Source organism: Apteryx rowi, unplaced genomic scaffold (genome assembly GCF_003343035.1).
Source record: "Apteryx rowi isolate R43461 unplaced genomic scaffold, aptRow1 scaffold_32, whole genome shotgun sequence".
Taxonomy (NCBI): domain Eukaryota; kingdom Metazoa; phylum Chordata; class Aves; order Apterygiformes; family Apterygidae; genus Apteryx; species Apteryx rowi.
The window spans coordinates 3,345,486-3,362,278 of NW_020449641.1; the positions used below are offsets into that span (position 1 = coordinate 3,345,486).

Consider the following 16,793-nt stretch of genomic DNA (forward strand, 5'->3'; position numbering starts at 1 on the left):
GCATGCAATAGCACAAGCACTGCATCCAGTGGCTTTTTTGGCTGTCCTGCTTCTGCAGAAGTTGGGGTTACATGCTCCAACAGGAGGGGGAACCTGCTGGCATGCAGAGCAATTAGAAGCAGCTGGGCTGATACCAACCATTACAGCATGCAAGGGGCTTGCATCGTCTCTCTCTGCTGCCTAGGGTAGGAGATTAGGCTCCCTGTATCATCAGYGGCAAGAAAGTCCCTGGGGAGCCATTCAGAGCCTGTTAACTTCCCACTCTGAATCACGCCCTGGAAGATGTGGTCTCATTATTGCCTGCATAAAGGCCGTGGAAAGACTAAACTTGTTTGTTAGTATTAAGCAGGATGGCTCTGTCCATGCGATCAGCTTTGCCTCTGTCTAAGGCCTGTGGTTGCACTGTGAGACACTCATTGCACTGCCATGTGCAATCCAGAYGCAAGTAACTGGTTTCAGGGCTCTGCTGTAGGGCAAAGAAGCTGTTGCAGGGTCCAAAAAGRAAAAGCTGCAAAGAATCAGCAGGCCTGAAGAGAAGCTAGTGCATCTCCCCTTCTATTTTAACTGCAACTTCTCTCAAAATCGGTGTCTAGCAGCAGACATTAAAAAAAATACAAACTCAATACAGCTTTTTTTTTAAAAARAAAAATCGAGATGAGATCTGGATGTAGTGAAGCCAAGCCACTTCCTAGCACATCATCTCCCACCCGGTCCGGTTCCTTTGTGACAAGCATTCGTAATGAGGTCTTCAAAAAAAAAAGTATGGATTTTTTTTTTTAAGCCCTGATTACCTGCGCGCGCCGCCGGGCCGGGCCGTCGCCACGGGCCCCGCGGCTGCAGGCGCGCGAGGAGCGCCGGCGGCACGGGCCTGGGGGCGCCGGGCTCGCAGGGACGGCAGGCTGCCGCCTGCTCAGGCGGCCGTTAGCAAGCTGCCCTGCGGCGCCTGCGCTTCAGCCTCGCAAGCTGAGCGCCAAGAGCAATTTGCGATCGCGAGGCGCTTCGCCGCAGCGCTGTCCGGTCGTTAGCCAAGCGCCTCATGTCAGCCGTCCTCCTGCGGCAGCTGTAATCGTAGTGTTACCAAGCACAGGCAGATGCGATTCCCCCACCCCAGATTGCTCCTGTGTTCACACCGTAGTCGTGAACTTTACAGAATTGCTTTTCTCAACATCCTTCCCAAGTTAAAAAAAAAAAAAAAATCTTCATTCCCCTCATCCCACACTCAAGAGCTGCTTTAGTGACTCTATTTATTTATATATTTTGCATGGGTTAATTAACAAGTTACCTCAGTTTTTCAGATCAACTGTTACTGCAGTTGCCTCTTAGGACAGCTGCTGCTCTCCTGCCCTTGCTGTACGCTCAGGGAATACCTACTGTTGCACCATGCAAGCCAACACCAGCACAAATAGGAAATTCAGCAGATGAAGACCAAAAACTGTCCCCTGCCAAACTGAGAGGGCTGACTCTCCAAAGCCAGTGCAGGTCGTGGGTGCTCAGTTGCTGAACACTCTGCCCTTGATTGGTAAAACTCTGCCCTGAGCTGGCCCAAGAGTTGGAGTCCACCCACCGCATAAGACTGGCTGCAGGCACCTTGGAGCCAAGCGGGCTTGCATGGTTACCCACAGCTGCTCCACCATGCAGCGACTGTCAGCAACCTGAGCTCCTAAGTGCCATGCACGCCTCTGCCCCAGGGCAGGTGAGATGTTCTCCACCTTTCCTCCACGTGTGCGCACACACACACACACACACACACACACTCCTAGCTGCAGAAGTCCTCTCTGCTAGTGCGATATGCATCTCTTCCAGTTGAGAAAATACCACTAAATATTTTGCAGGGAGAGCACACCACAACCAGGAACTCCCACAGCACCACCTGGCTGGAGCACCCACAGCCAGCTTTGGGCTCCCACGCCACCGTGAGAGCCAGCTCAGCGAGTCTGGGTGGGGTGCCCTGTGCCCTGCCAAGGCTGAGCCTGCCTGCGGCGCCAGGGCACCCTGCTGTGCACCTGTGCTGCTCAGGAGGGTGCTGCRTGCGGAGGGGGGCTCTTCCCCCATGGCCTCCCCGGAGGGCTTTTGGCTCAGAAGCCACGAGCTGGCTCCGGAGCCATTTGCTGGTTCATGTGCTTGCTTTAAAAGCTCGCCGTGCTTGTTTTGCCCCCATGTGGTTCTGCCCAAGAGGAGGCCAAATGTGAGAGCAGTCCCTAGCCCGGGGCAYGTACCCACCACAGTTCTGGCTGTGTGCCGGCTTTTCCAAAGAGACATTTTTACAGATCAGAGGGAGGAAGATGGGGAAGGCTCACTGCTACCCCTGCTTGGGGGGGCTGGAGGAGACAGGCCCCAGGTTGGGGCTGCAAGGTGGCGAGGGGTGTGCCTTGCTGGCAACCATGGACAGTGCTTGCATGGTCTCTGCACTGATGAGCTCCAGGCAAACCCAGTCCATTCTCAGACGACACAGTCTTTCTCCTCAGTGCTGAGGCTGGTGCTCCTCAGTGCTCACCCCTGCCCCAGCCTCCAAGTCCAGCCTGGCTTTCCTGGGGAAGGTGGCTGCGGCCTGCAGGAAGACCCTGAGGGAAGGGTGTGTTTGCATTCCTCATTTGCACCCAAAAGTGTGATCTGCATGCTCAGCTCTAAGGTGTGGGTAAGCGTTTGTCAAGKTTTTTTCCAGTCATTTAGCATTCAGTCTGAGCATTTCCAAGCACTTGACCACCTCCAGTCCTTGTTTGCACTTTTCTTTCCCCTGTCGGCAGCAGGACTGCTGCTGCAACATGAAGCTGGGCAGGAGCAGTTCTGAAAGGGAAGGTAAGACCCTGGGGAGGCCCCTTGGTCCAATGGAAGGGGGGGGGGGCTGAGATACATCTTAGAGTTGATTACTTTGCCCAGGTGTTTTCTGATTTTCTAGGAGAGCCTCTGGTTTCCTTTAGTTTTTCCAGAGCTTCCCAAATGGCACCCAGGGAATCTGCTGACTTCTTCATATTTTCTTCTTGAGGTTGTTTGGTTTTTTTTCTCCAGTGAGTCTCATTGCCTTTATGAGTTTCTTTGGTTAATTTGGCTCCTGATTCCTTGGAAATCTCCTCTGGAGACAATGACGAAGGTTTCTACACATGTGATCCAACGTCTTCTAAGCTCCATAGCCCTCAGCACTGGAATTGGGTAAGAAATATTACAACAGACTCTAGTACTTTATAGCAGGGATGTTAGGAAACAAAATATTGCACAGTTCTGCTTGAAAAAGACTTTGATTAATTAAAGGTGTGAGTATACAATTGCATCAAATTACCCATGTGTCATGGTGAAATGTGAAATAAATGCATCGATTCGTAGTTCTGAGGACACAATCAAGCAGCTGGTGCTAAACCTGGAAGGGAGAGTTACCAACCTGAAGATGACCAGAAAATTTGTCATGGTTTTTCATGAAAACTAGAACCGGGGGGGGGGGGGCCATCCAATACAGAGCAAGTAGCCTAAAAGGTGCTTCAATGCCCATGTTTAAGAAGCCTGGCCCAAAGCAGGCTCCAGCACCCCTTCCTCTAGGGCAGGTCCCYGTATGGCAGTATTCGGCCCTCCAAAGGGTGATGCAGAGCTTCTGCACACTGAGTGAACACCAAACCCTGGGCAGTGGCACGTGTGAGCCATTCCCCTCCCTGCTGGCATTTAGGCTCTGGCCTGAGCCCCAAACCCACAACGTGCTTTGAAAGTCCTGGACAGAGTTTCCCTTTTCCCAAAGGCGCAGCCTGTGGCAGCGCCTGCTTGTCGCTGAAGGTGATAGATGGAGGATAGAGACCATCTCTGCATGGGTTTGAGGTTGCCTCAGCCTGAGGGGTTCAAACCCTTCCCATGCCCAAGCACGAATGTTGACTGCTGCCCTAAAACCAGTGCTGGGCTGGACACCTCTGCCCTACCTTCAGCCCTCAGCCTCTGTGCCCCAGAGAGTGCAGCTTCACGGAACCAGGCGAGGAGTGGCGTGTGCCTCCAAGGGCTGGCAGCTTCCCTTTCTCTGCACTGGGGCTGCACTTTTTACCCTGTTTGCCATCTATGCATCTGTATTTAAGGAGGGCTGCCCCCTCCACAACTTGGACCCCACTGAAGCTACAGAATCCGTGGGCATACTGCTTGTGTTCCCTATAGAAAAGTTTCCTTCCAGCGTTAAGTGCTATGGGTAGCAAGGCAGTGATTTCTATAACAGTTTATATGCTAGCCTTTATTGTTGCTTAATTAGTCTCTTGATGCTGTTCCTTTAGGGACACAGAAGGAACCCAGTGTTTAGAAGTTATCAGCAGAACAGGATTATATTGTACGTAGAAGGTTAAGGGCTTAAGGTAAAAACACATGCACCAAAACCACCCACCAATTACATTTGCACAGCTATAAGAGGAGTGACTCAGCCTGCCCCAAATAGGAGACGGCTGAACGTGTTCCACCTGGCCCTGAATCTTATCATTTCACCCAAGGGTAAAATATTAGCAAGTAACCATTAAGGCAAGTATGTTACACTCAGGCCATGGGCAGCAGATGTCTCAGATTATTTCAGACTTGCCTTGGAGGTGAGGAAATTGGACACAACTTAAATCCCTGCCAAGGATGTTAGTAGCCAACTGAAGTTGGGCAGGTGAGGAGTGAAAGTGAAGACATCYTGCGTCCCACGCAGTCTGCGATCGGCTGCCGTCTGCAAAGATCTGATTGAAATTTGATTTTTAATTTTTTGTTTTCATTCTTGTAGCAGTACCTATTCAGGAAGCAGCACGGTCATACCCCTCACAGAGACACTTCAGCGTCTTGCAGGAGCTGAAGTCTCACCAGACAGTCAGACTGTAAGTGCGAACTGCAGGTCCTGTGACTTGCTGCAGAAGCTGAGTGACCCAAAGAACGTCGTGAGCAAGACCTGAAACAAACAAAAAATTATATTTAGTTTAAACCAAATCTGGTGAAAATGAAGCAAATCCCAGTTTGTTTGTTTTTTCTGAACAAAAATTAATCCATTATTTTGACCAAATTGAAATTTTCCCATTGGACATCTTTCAAAGCTCTCTCTCTGGACTCACACTCTCTGCTTAAAAATACAATGCAATAGTCCTGACTAGTTCCTTGAAGAAGAAACAATTGGTTGGCAGCAGGTGGAAGGCGAGTTAGACCCAGGGCTCATCTTTACTAGCTCCTTATAGAAAGCCACAGCGCTTGACTCTCTTTTACATTTTCAGCAGCAACAGGGTACAGCTTTCCTTCTGCCCCATTTAGAGCAAAATGATGCAGGCTCCAAGAGAACAGAAAAGTGATTAACCCTTGCACGCCTGGTTAGGCCAGGGCATCTGGAATGATCTTGGAGGAGGATCTTAGCTAGCTGAGACAGTCAAATCAAACCCAGTGAGGCTAAGCTGCAGAAAAGGGTGGCCAAGATGGACATGTCTATTAATGTGAGCAAGMGACCAGGGCCTGATTTGCCTCCTATTCACGATGCTTTGGCTACTTGTGAGTTTTCCCATTAATGAGCAAGAGAAGAGCAATGCTGGCCAGGGTGGCCAGYTGTGACAGGGAGAAGGTCTGGGTGATGCCGCCTTGCAGAACCCGTACCTGATACCCTGTGGGGCCTGCTCCCAGAGGTGTCCTGCATTAGCTGGGCAGCACCCTGCCCTTCTCCTCCACTTGAATGGGAGAAAGCTAGTGGAGAAGGGCCCTGAGTCCTACCCCTCCAGTGTGTTTATCCCATTATCCCTCCCTGGATTAGCATGGCCCAGCTGGGTGGTGGCTGATGTCCTGCTGAGCTGGGCAGGAGGGGAGGGGCAAACAGTCCTGCTGACTTTCCTGAAAACTCAGAGGTGTTTGAGCCAATGCAGGACACTCATTTGAGCCAATGCAGGACACAGCTTTCCAGGCAAGGCCTGGAAAGTTGTGACAGCAGGCTACTGGTGTGGGTGGCCCCTGGGTCAGCTGGCTTCTTGCTAGAGAAGTGTCAGGAGCTTTAGCCCTCGGAAGGAGTGGGAATGCAGGCAGCGAGAAGCACTTTGCACTTTGAACATGCCAGGCYGTGGGAGGGAGTCTGAGGTAATGTCACCGGTGCACCATGCGGCACATCTGACCTTCCCTGCGTGCCATGTAGGCACCAGTATCGTGCACGCCAGCACTAATGCCACTGTTGGATGATGTTCACAACTGGTGCAAAGAGGGGATGAGGGATGGTAGCTCTTATGCATAGCCTGGAGAATGGACTGTCCAACAAGAGCTTCTGACTTGGAAATTTTGTTTGTTGCTAAGCCCATCAGAGTATGAGAGATGTTCATTGTCATTTGTCTCCTGGCGCCAGTGGTTGAGCAAGAGGAGCAGGAGGCCATCTGCCTGCATCTGTATTCATGCCATCCAAAGCTCCCACCTAATCCCGATGGGTGGAGGACTCACAGTCTTGGTAACGTTCCTGGTATTGCATATCTTACCTTTGTTTCAGTGTAATTAGTCTGAAAGGAGAGAAAGGATGTAGCTCCTTTCACCTCAAGGGGAACCGCTGAAGATTCGTTAGGCTCCCAGAGCAAATGAGATTTGCGGATTTGGCCCAATTAATCCCAAATGGGAGCATTAGCGGCTCTGAGCAATGGGTGATATGTCCCAACAGCTGAAGGGCAGGCAGGCGTGGCAGCAGCTCTCTGCCATGTGGCCTCTGAAGTAAGGCTGGGTTTCAGGGCRCTGGCAAGGCGTGGGGTCGAGGCTTCCAGATCTCGCAGCTCTGTAGCCTGCCGAGTTAACACTGCAGCTCCCGGCAGAGGTAATTAACCAAAAAGGGGAAGGAAAGYGCTAGGCTCTTGCTGAACAGAAGGTTGTGTGGCAGGGTGGGTGTTCATTAGCCAGGCTGCTGATGGTAAGCGGTGCTTTTTCAGTCCCCAAAGTGGCTGGGTTTGGTGTGAGTACTGYATTTCCTTTCCCCACAGCCTCTCAGGTGGCTCTAGAGGTGTGGGCAAGCACAAGCTGCCAGGAAACCGCAGTGGCATCACCAAGGGGTGCGAGGAGTGAGCCCTGGACCCAGTGCGGCTGACAGGGTAGACCTCCTACTTTGCTGGGCCCAAGCAAGGACTGTACATCAGTCACTGTGGGAGGTGGGTCTAAGGTCCGAGCTTTTGGAAAATGCACACGAATTTCCTTCCTCTTTGAGACCATGAGTGAAATGGGAAGAAAAAAAACTCCCTCTTATCTCCTTCGCTTGTGGAGGTGCTGCGAGGGCTAGGTTTGTTGCCTGCAGAAGCACACAGCATAGCACTGTGGTGGAGAAAGCACATATATACTTTGTCACATCTCCAAGACTTGCTCTCAAGTCTGTGTTTCAGTGTGTGGACAGTTATTCTGAAAGTGTTCGCTCAGAGCTCCTAAGGGTGTTAAGTGCACATGGCCCCAGGCATCTCCTGGGGATCTTTGGTAACCAAACCCCTTCACCACAGCTGTTTGAAATGAGGCTGGGCAATAGCTTGGCCAGCATCTGCTGACAATCACTTCTGTGCCATTGAGAAGATCAGCAGGGCTGAGCATACAACCAGGCTGGTCTTGTCCCGACCCCCATGTGGCCRGGGGCTGCCCCCCAGCACACACCGCCTCACCGGCAGCATCCTCTGCCTCTGCTTGCTGCCCCCTCATTTTCCCCTCGTGGTAAAAGCCTTGTTTTCCTCTTACCCACAGGGCAGAGGAAGGAAAGATGGGCTCATACAGGAGCTGTTTCCAGGGCTTTTGAGGAAAGAAAAGACAAAAATGCTATGCTGTGATGTGGCAGGAAGCGTTCGCCATGCTCAGGCTGAGGGCTTTACCTGCACAGCTGCGACCACGGCCCTGCGCTTGGAGGAGCGGGGCTGTGGTCCTGCCGCTGTAGGCATGTAACTGTCACAGAGGAGATAAACACGAAACTACTCAGCTCCTTTTGCCTCACCCAGAGCCAGAAGGGTTTTTTGAAAACAAAAATAAAGGGAAAATTCAGTCTCCACCCATCCACCCAATTTGGATGGTAAATCAAATAAAACGATCTCAGAGCTGGCACCACCAGCACATTGAAATGCCAGCTCCCAGCCTCTCACATGAGGTGTCGAAATGAAATGAGATGAACAAACAACCCCCAGAGGCCTGGGGCAACAAACTGGTTTTCAGACRCCGGTTGGTTTGTTTTTCTTTTCCAGCGCTGCAGCGGGAGCAGGCCTCTGCGATCCCCCYCCACCCCGAGTGGACCTGGCAGCTGCCCCCTGTGGCCCATTGCCATCCCCTGGTGAGTCAGTGGCATGGACATATGTCAATACGGCTTGTTCCCTGTGTGCAATGACAAAGGTTTCATGCAGAAACGCTCATCATTGGAGCTGGTTTTAGCGGGCGTACCGGTGCTGTGAGATGTGGCTCTGCATGCAGAGCCCTTGAGCCCACCTGGCAAGCCCTGCAGCCTGTGCTGCCCTCACTGCACTTGGAGAGCCTGGGCAGGAGCATCCAGTCTTTCTGCAGGTCCAAACTCTCCAACAGGCCAAGCAGGCAAGGACTGGGTATAGCTCCATGCGTCGGTCCGGAGGTACAGGCCAGACGGTGACTAACTATGTGGCAAGAAAGGCTGGTGGGCTTGGATGGTGCTTCCCTTTGGCTCTTCTCGGCCACTGGAGAGAGCCCAGGAATGATGGGGATGAGGAGAAGTGTGTGTGTGGGGGGGGGGCGCAACAGCTGGGGTGGGGGAAGCCTTTCCCCAGACAGGCACATGTGGGCCATGATTGTCCAGTTACTGTGAAAAAACACAGGGATTTAAAAATATAGGGCTTTTGTTTCAGTAGTTTTCTGGACAAACCTCTTTCTTTGCTAGCTCAGAGGGAGCTGACATATGTACACTTGTAGGTTGCTCTAGGCTTTCCATGAAAATCCTTGCCGTAGGATGGACAAAGATCCTTGCAAAACTTGCTAGCGGTTCATATTATCCTCTTTTAAAAGCTACGAGGATGATCATGAGAAAGTTTCTTCTCAACTTTTGCTATAAGCTGGGTAAATGTAAACAAATCCCCAGACCTGGGGGTGGCTTTGCTTTCTCTGCATCTTATCTCACCTGTCCCTTTACTGGCAGCTTCTCGGGGCAGCAACTGTCTCCCATGACCTGTCCAAGGGACACAGCTACTCCAACTCCATTGCAGAGCAGGACAAGTTCAGTTACTTGATATACAGCGCCATACTGCAAGCAGCAGGGAGGTCTGCAGGGCGCTTCACCTCCTTCCAGTTTCTGGGTCATTGCAGTCAAAAGACTTGGTTTGATTTCTTGCACTCAGGAGGGTTGGAGCTGCTCAAAGCATACTGGTGGCAAACAGTTGCCTCATTTCTAGCCCAAGAAGCAGGGCACAGCCCTAGCCGGGTGCTCTCTTGGCTGTTCGCAATGGCTGCAGAAACCCCACCAGGAGGTGGCTGGGATGCTGGAACTGACGTGGGAATCCAGTCATGCTCCTGGCATTGCTGGGAGCAGCTGGGCCAGTCCAGTGCAACGTGTTTCCACCGGACCTGAGAGTCAAGTGAGGCCATTTAAAAAAATACCATGTGTGAGAGAAGTGGTGTTTTTCCGGTGTTTTTTCCCGTACGCAGGAGACGTTGGCCTCGCATGCGAGGCAGTGCAAAAGCTGCTTTATCAGCTCACCCAATCGCAACAGCAGATTGATGATGTTGCTACGATCTCTGCTGTTAATCTCATTACAAATAAAGGAGGGGTAGAAGCTAAACTGAGCTCATATTAATCCCCCCCACCACCCTCCCCTGCTCAACCCCAGGAAATATCTACCAGAACTGCCTTTCTCGTTATCCAAACCTCCCCTGGAAGTGATCATTAGCAGACTTGCTCCTTTGCCAAATGTGTCCACTCAGCAGCCTGGCTCTGTTTACACACAGGGCCCTTGTTTTGATAGCTCCTTCTACAGCACGCACTGGGTTTCCCTTGCTAGTGCTCTTCCGCCACGGTCTCACACACTGCCTGCTGTCACCCAGCAGGACCAAGGCTGAAGTCCAGTTCCTCACAGGCTGACCAACTGTCTCTGTCTTGCCCCAGAAATCAAGATGAAAGAGGTCAGGCAGCTCTAGGAGTTACCTGCTTTGCTTTCTCAGGTTCCCATATAGTGCTGGACTAATTTTCAGAAGGGTTGGATGGTTGCCAGGGGTTGGGACTTGTTGACATTTATGATTTTTTGTATAACAAAGTTTTACTAAATGACAAGGAAACAAAAACTGGGTTCCAGTTTCATTGTATGTTTAAAGCAAGATAAAAGTAATGCTGAACTAGGCATGGCGTCCACCAGACCTTTAGAAGACAGCAGTTGGGTGTTGCAGCATGTGCTTGGAGGATGGGCAATTGACCCCCCACGCTCCTGGAAGATATGGGGAGGCCAGGCCATGTCCTTCTCAGGGGACCTGCTGTACCAGTGTGTGTGCGTGTGCGTGTGTGTGTGTGGGGAATGTACATGCATGCAGCCATTTGCACTTGGGCAAGGGCACATATTGTGGGGCCCAGACATGGTCCTTTCCTGATATACAGACAAACAGTGCTATTTCCCTCAGGAAAAGGCAGCTGTTCTGGGTAGATCATGGGGTGYGGGTGTAGGACCAATTGCGGAAACAAAAGACAAGCATGCTTCTTTTCCCTTTTTAATATAGGTCTTCGTCAAAGCAGGGCTAGCCTATTTTTAATCTCACTGCCAGCACTATTAGAGCCAGTTGATTTCACCTCCCTGCCAGGCTGGGCAAGGGTGTGGGAAGGAGGGAACAATGATGTTCTTTTTTTAATGATGGTTTTTCATGGGAAGATGTTACCTTGCTGCAAGTTAAGTGCAGCTTCACAGACAACCCCGGGGCTGCGGGTCCGTGGAAACAGGGCTGCCTGTGAATGGCTCAGGGTGTCTCTGCCCAGCCCAGGCTGAGCTGAAGCAGGAGGGATGAGCAGTGCTCGGTGCAAACTCTGTCTCCTTCCTCTGCTCACATCATTTCCCTAGCCAAGTTGCTGCAGCTCGCAGCAGTCCAGCAGCTCCAGTGCAAAGCTGACAAACTAGTTTGGGTTCTACTCCCACCCATGACCAGCAGCAGCCGCTGCCTCCAGGGTGGGGAGACCCTGGATGAGCTCGTGGGCTGCTCTTTAAGCTGTGTGCACTGATGTGCCAAGACACTGAGMGCTGCTGCCCCTTCCATTTCCCTGCTCTCCTCCAAGGAGCTTCACTTGCACTGCTGAGCCCTCTGCACACATCCTGAGCRGCTGCGAGGCTCTTCACATCACCCCTGGGGTGCCACAGTCTCAGAGTGAGGTGGGAGGCTGTGTGTCCTGCTGCTGAAGGCAGYGTCTTCAGCTGGTCGCAGGGCTTGTCTCTGAGTCTTCAAGAGTATCAAAGCTGCTAAACTCCTTTGGGCTGCCGGTCTAGCTTCTGGGAAGTAAAGGTGACACRGAGGTCCAAATAAATATACCATAGCTCATAAGCTTATCACAGCCCCTTCCCCCCCCCCAGGTTGCAATCAGCATTGGTTAGTCATCATCCAGAGAAGCTGCCAGGGAGACTTACTCGTCCATATGGCCCTAAGCCTCCACAGAAATATTGSTGAGGTTTGGTTGCTTAAAATTAGCACCACAAAAAGTCTAGCGGGCTAATGCCTACTGACTCTCCCAGATTTTATTAGCCTCCACAGCCGTTGGCACTTACACCTTTAGGTATTTCAGCCTTGACTGCAAATTTAGGCATTAGTAAATATCCACAAGTYTTATTTTCAGATGAGGTTACACAGGTGAGCTTTTGGCTGCAGGGAACCTTTCGGTAGCAGCTCACAGTAAAGCGCTGACAGCCTGAAGAGGCTGCAGCCCCAGATTTTCTGGGGCTCCTGTTGGCTCTTTGCTCAGTACAGAGGCATTTTGGAGCACTAGTGGATGCTCTGGCCCACTGCATGAAGCATCTGTATGCTGCTCTGTAGCATCTCTGACTACAAAAAGTGTGTGATTCATCTTCTCATTAATGAAGTCATTAATTTCATCTGTACTTTTTTCCTGAAACATGTTACTGACTCCCAGTTGCTAAAGGGGTGCCTATGGCTGAGACTGCGTCCCCTTAACAAGCAAGACACTGCAGGCAGCCTGCCAGTCTTGTGCAAGGGGCACCCAAACTTGGCTCGGGCTTGCTTTCTTACGAAAACAAAAACAAAAAAATCGCCTCCCATTGAGTAACACGCTCAGTGCTTCACTTTCAGAACAACAGCCGCACCCAAGCATGTGCGCGCGCGCGCGCGCGCACACACACACACAAACACACTCTTAAGTTGTTGTTTGAAATACATTTTAATTCTATTATGTTTCCTTTATGAGGTTTTTCTTTTTTTGACAGACATAAATCAACCCTGCTAATCCCAGGCTGGCTATATTATTAGTACTAGGAGGGGTATGGCAGAGCCAACAAAGCACTAAGCCATAGTTCAGGCACCTTCGTTTCCAAACCACACCTATTGCTGGTGAGCACTGGGACATGTATAACAAATGGCCAACATTAAAGTATGTTGTGTTTCCCTTTGGTGGCTAAACCTTGGCTAGAAGAACTGGAAGCAGGTCTAGAAGCCATGAAGTGTGCTCTGAAACGCACATCAGCTTTAGTCGCAGTTGCAGGTTTATCCGCTGTGCAGCTTGGGGCAGTAATTTGCTTCATTTAGGGCGCTCTGGGAAGCAGTGGCTGAACAGACCAGCAGGGCAAGAGGCAGGTCAGGGCTGTGACCTGCCATAGCAGRAAGCCAACATGTTGTTAGTGCGCCAGGCCGGTCCTTGGGGTTATTTGACTAAGGAGGAGTGTGTGCATTTGGGTTTTGCTGTTAGCTTTCTTTGCCTGGGGATGTGGGTGCCATGTGGGCAGTCTGGAGGCGACCCTGAGAACTCCTGGCTCCTACATCAAAAGATGGCCCTGAGAGTCAAAAGCCACTTCTTGGTGGCCAATCTCGGAGGCAACCTCACCCCAGTTTGATACAAAGGAGACCCAAAAGCCTAAACTGTGTTTTGGTGCATGACCYGAAGGGCTTTGCACCTTGCTCCAGCAAGGCTATAGCGAGCTAATAAACTTGGCAACCACCTCCGCTGTTGCAGCATAAATAAAAATCCATTTGTGAGCTAGACTTTAAAAGGAGCAGAAAGCTGGAAAAAGAAACCAACAGGAAAAGCACCTTTGACTCACTGAGTTCCTGTTTCCTGGCTCTAGGCTGGCACCAACCACAGGCAGGTCTTGCAGGCAGAGKGGAGCAGTGAGCAGTAGGGCCAAGGCAGCCTGGAGTCCCACCACTTCCTAGTGCTTTAGGGCTAGCATTGGTAGTGCTTGCARCTGAATCCTGGAAAGCTGCGTACTGCTGAGGCTGTTCCCCTGGTCTCCACCAAAGCTGCTGCTTCACCAGAGGCTGGTCAGTGACACCCCCATCCTGCTCTCCACTGTGGCTGAAGAGCGCCAATGGTGTAGAAGTTATTAGGTGGCTGAATGCCTAGCAAAGGAGATGGACAGACCAGCAAATGCACCCACCCACCTTTGCTTAATCAGGTCCACATCACTGTCTCTACCACCTCCTCCAGCACCCAGGGTTTGTGAGTGTGCTGTAGAGATTGGGACAGAACCCCCCCCCCCCCCAAAAGGACAGATACCATCAATGAGACAGACTGTGCACAGCTCCCCTCCCCCTACCCTGCCCCAGTCTCCCCTTCTAATATTTGGATAAAGAAAGACAAAGACAAGCTCAGCTGTTGTCTTTAGTTTATTTCCCCTGAATTTAGACACAGCTCTGGCTAACCACCACAGCAGCAAACAAATCACAACCCGGAAAGGGGGCACACAGGCGCAAAGACAGCCCCTTGTCCCTCCCTGCAGAGGAACCAGCTGCTGTAAAGCAGCTGGCTCCTTGCAGACTGGGACCCTGAAGAGCAGGGTCCACAGCACGCTGTTTGGAAGGGGCAGCAGCAGCTGGGATGAGCTGGGGCAGATGATTTCAAGCTGTGAAAGCCGACCTGTTTGTCAGGGGTATGTGAATGAACTGTGGTGAGCAGCACCAACTCATGCTGAMGGTGACGGCAGTGGTCAGGGAGTCTGGCCTTGGATGCAATGGCATGGTGCAGACGGGGCAAAACATAACCGGCACTTCAGCTCTTCATCTGCCCTCTCTTCCTCCCCCCCCCCCCCCAACCTTTTCCTTTGGCTATTTTAAAAAGGGGATCTAAACATTTACAGGGGAGACATCTAAACAGGGAAGGATCACTGAAAGGCAAACTGTGTGGGCATTTGCTCTGGGAACCAGCAGTACAGYATGCTAGGAAGGGAGAGAAAACCTCAATGAAATGGGCCACAGAGGTGGCTCAGAAACTCTCTAAGCTTTTCCCCCCGCAGATTTGACTGTGAAGGATGTGCAGCAAATGATCCTTCCACAGTTCRCTTGACAGTAATGGTGCCCCCTTCACAGTCTGGGCAATTGTTTTTCCAGATGTTTTGAGCACCCCTGTATCCTGCCATGGGCCAGCTTTTGAGGTGGTCTCTGCAAAAGGATCATTCCTGCAAATGGCCTTCTCAGCCAGGGACAGAGAGCAAGGAGGGTGCTACCAAGCCTGAGACTTGGACAAGCAGCATCAACAGAGAAAAAGCTAATTCTCTATTGCAGATTTTAAGTGCTGGAAATGCCAAAGCTGACACAGGGGAGCAGACAAGGGCTAAGTGAGTGCCAAGCCAATGCAGCAGGGAGCTGAGCTAAGCTGGTCAGGGAGCCTGAGGAAAACTCCAGCCAAGATCCCTACGGTGCTTTCTGGAGAGATAGCAGCCTTGTAGGAAATTCAGCAGTGAAGACTGCTACAACCTGGCTTTTAGGAACTGCTTTCTAGCAGCAGAGGCTAGTTGGGTTGAAATAAAGGCTGTCCCTATGACTGGGACACAGGGAAGTCTGAGACTTCAGTGCTTGTTCAGATTTTTGTAGGGGCTGCTCCATTCTCATGCAAAGGAGTTAGGTTGATGGTGGGAGAAGAATGATTAACTAGCTTAGCAGCAGTTACTTGCATAGTAAATCTCTGGTGATAAGCAGCACAACTTTCACTGCAATACCCKCAGACTAGGTCAGAAATATTCTACAACAACTGCTATTTCTGCACTGTCGAGATGGGAGGATGCAGCCAATACACCAAGAGTACAAAGCTGCACCATGATCATCCAACACTGTGGCACTGTAACGTCCTTGGGACCTTCAGATGCTTTTGAATATGGACCTGGAAACTATGACTTTTAACCTTGGGTTTTACCAGCAGCAGCACTGTGTTGGAAGCTTAAAGCATGAGGCATGAGGCAGTTTCTTTCCTGCATCCCAGGCCTTTAGCAAAAGAAAGGACTGAACATGAGTGATGGGCCCTATTTCACTGGACACAGTTGCAAACCAAGACCCTTCATGCCTGTGCACAGCCCATGCCTCTGCTCAGCAGGTGGTTTCTGGAAGCTCAGCTCTGAATTAATGCGCAAACCCCAGCTTTGCATGACTACAGAGAGATGTGCATTTTCTTAGGAGCTGGATTTTGCTTTGTATTCTCCTTAACAAGCATGCTCCAAATGGTAAAGGGCTTTGAGAGGGAAGACAGCATGAAAAGAGCAGCCATAACTGATGTGTATTCCAAGAGGAAAGGGGGGGCAGTTTCCCTCAGGGCAGCACCACCTGGGTTTTTGGCCAGCACTCAGCAGGGACAGGAAGAGGGGCTGTCAATGCTCCATCATCGCACTGGAGACAATTCTCCCAGCGGGGGCTGAGGAGAAGCAGCTACTTCTGCCTGAGGAAGAAAAAAGAGGGTCCTCCAAGAAGGTACGGTGGGTTTGAATGAGTCCTGAGAAGTGCTAGAGAAGAACAGGGAATCCAAGAGGAAAAGTCAGTCCCAGCAGGAGATGTTGGCACAGGAATWAGGGGTCCCAGCAAGAGCTGTGCTAAACACAGAAGAGGCGCTTCTGAAACTCCACAATCATATTAACCTGTTAATTTATACAGCAGCTCTGTACAAAAATAGAAGGGTTCTAATAAGATTAACAATATTAAATAAATATTTAATAGAAAAAGTCTTTGGCCTAGTTCATAGCTCATCCTTTGGGTTGATGTTCATTTCACTGGGTCCTAAGCGCTCCTGCTCCAACATTGCAATCACTTCATCTGCCTGGATTCGCTCCTGCAAGAAAGGAAGAAGAAGAAACCGTAACAGCAGAGCTCCAGGGCCTGCCCCCAGTTCTTTCAGGGCAGTTCAGTCCACTGGGAGCAGCCACAGCAAGACAATTCATCTAGGCAGTGTTGTCTAGAGGACAGGACACAGCCTGGAACTTGTCCTGGGGATTTGCTAGGCAAAATTAATCAAATCACCTTGCACCTCAAWACCTCAGTTTCCCTCCTCCCTCCAGGGCCATAACGGATAGGGACAGAGCTGACCTATCGTAGTATCCTTATCATATTACACTAACAGTCGCTGCCACTGGCAGGGTGTTGGAGCCTCCTCTTGTCCCCTTGGTAAATCTTCCCCTTCACTTGCCTTGTCAGCTAAGATTTCCAGCTTTCTGGGCAGGGCTGATCTCTTACCATATGCGYGAACAGCACAGAGCACAGTGGGATGTCAGCTACCACCAAAATGCAGACAGAAACAGTAATGTGCATGTCTGAAAACAAGCTTCTCCCAAAACATCGCAGCCCACCAGTTTGCCCAAKACACAGAATTCACAAGGTGGAAGCACAACGGTTTTGCTTTCTCCCTACRCTTGGTTTTGCTGTGAACTTGCTCGGAGTAGGCCTTTTGCCTTTTATCCCCATAGAACAGGATTGCTATTGAAGGGRTA

General features: G+C 50.9%; 1 protein-coding gene across 1 annotated transcript in view; it reads right to left on the minus strand.

The window, feature by feature from the left end:
- Positions 1-15,951: 15,951 nt before the first annotated feature.
- Positions 15,952-16,793, minus strand: part of P3H2 (prolyl 3-hydroxylase 2) — an 86,574-nt gene continuing 85,732 nt past the window's right edge. The window contains exon 15 of the mRNA XM_026070944.1: positions 15,952-16,138. Coding sequence (XP_025926729.1) covers positions 16,046-16,138 — 93 coding nt within the window. The 3' untranslated portion in view covers positions 15,952-16,045. The remainder of the gene's footprint in view (positions 16,139-16,793) is intronic.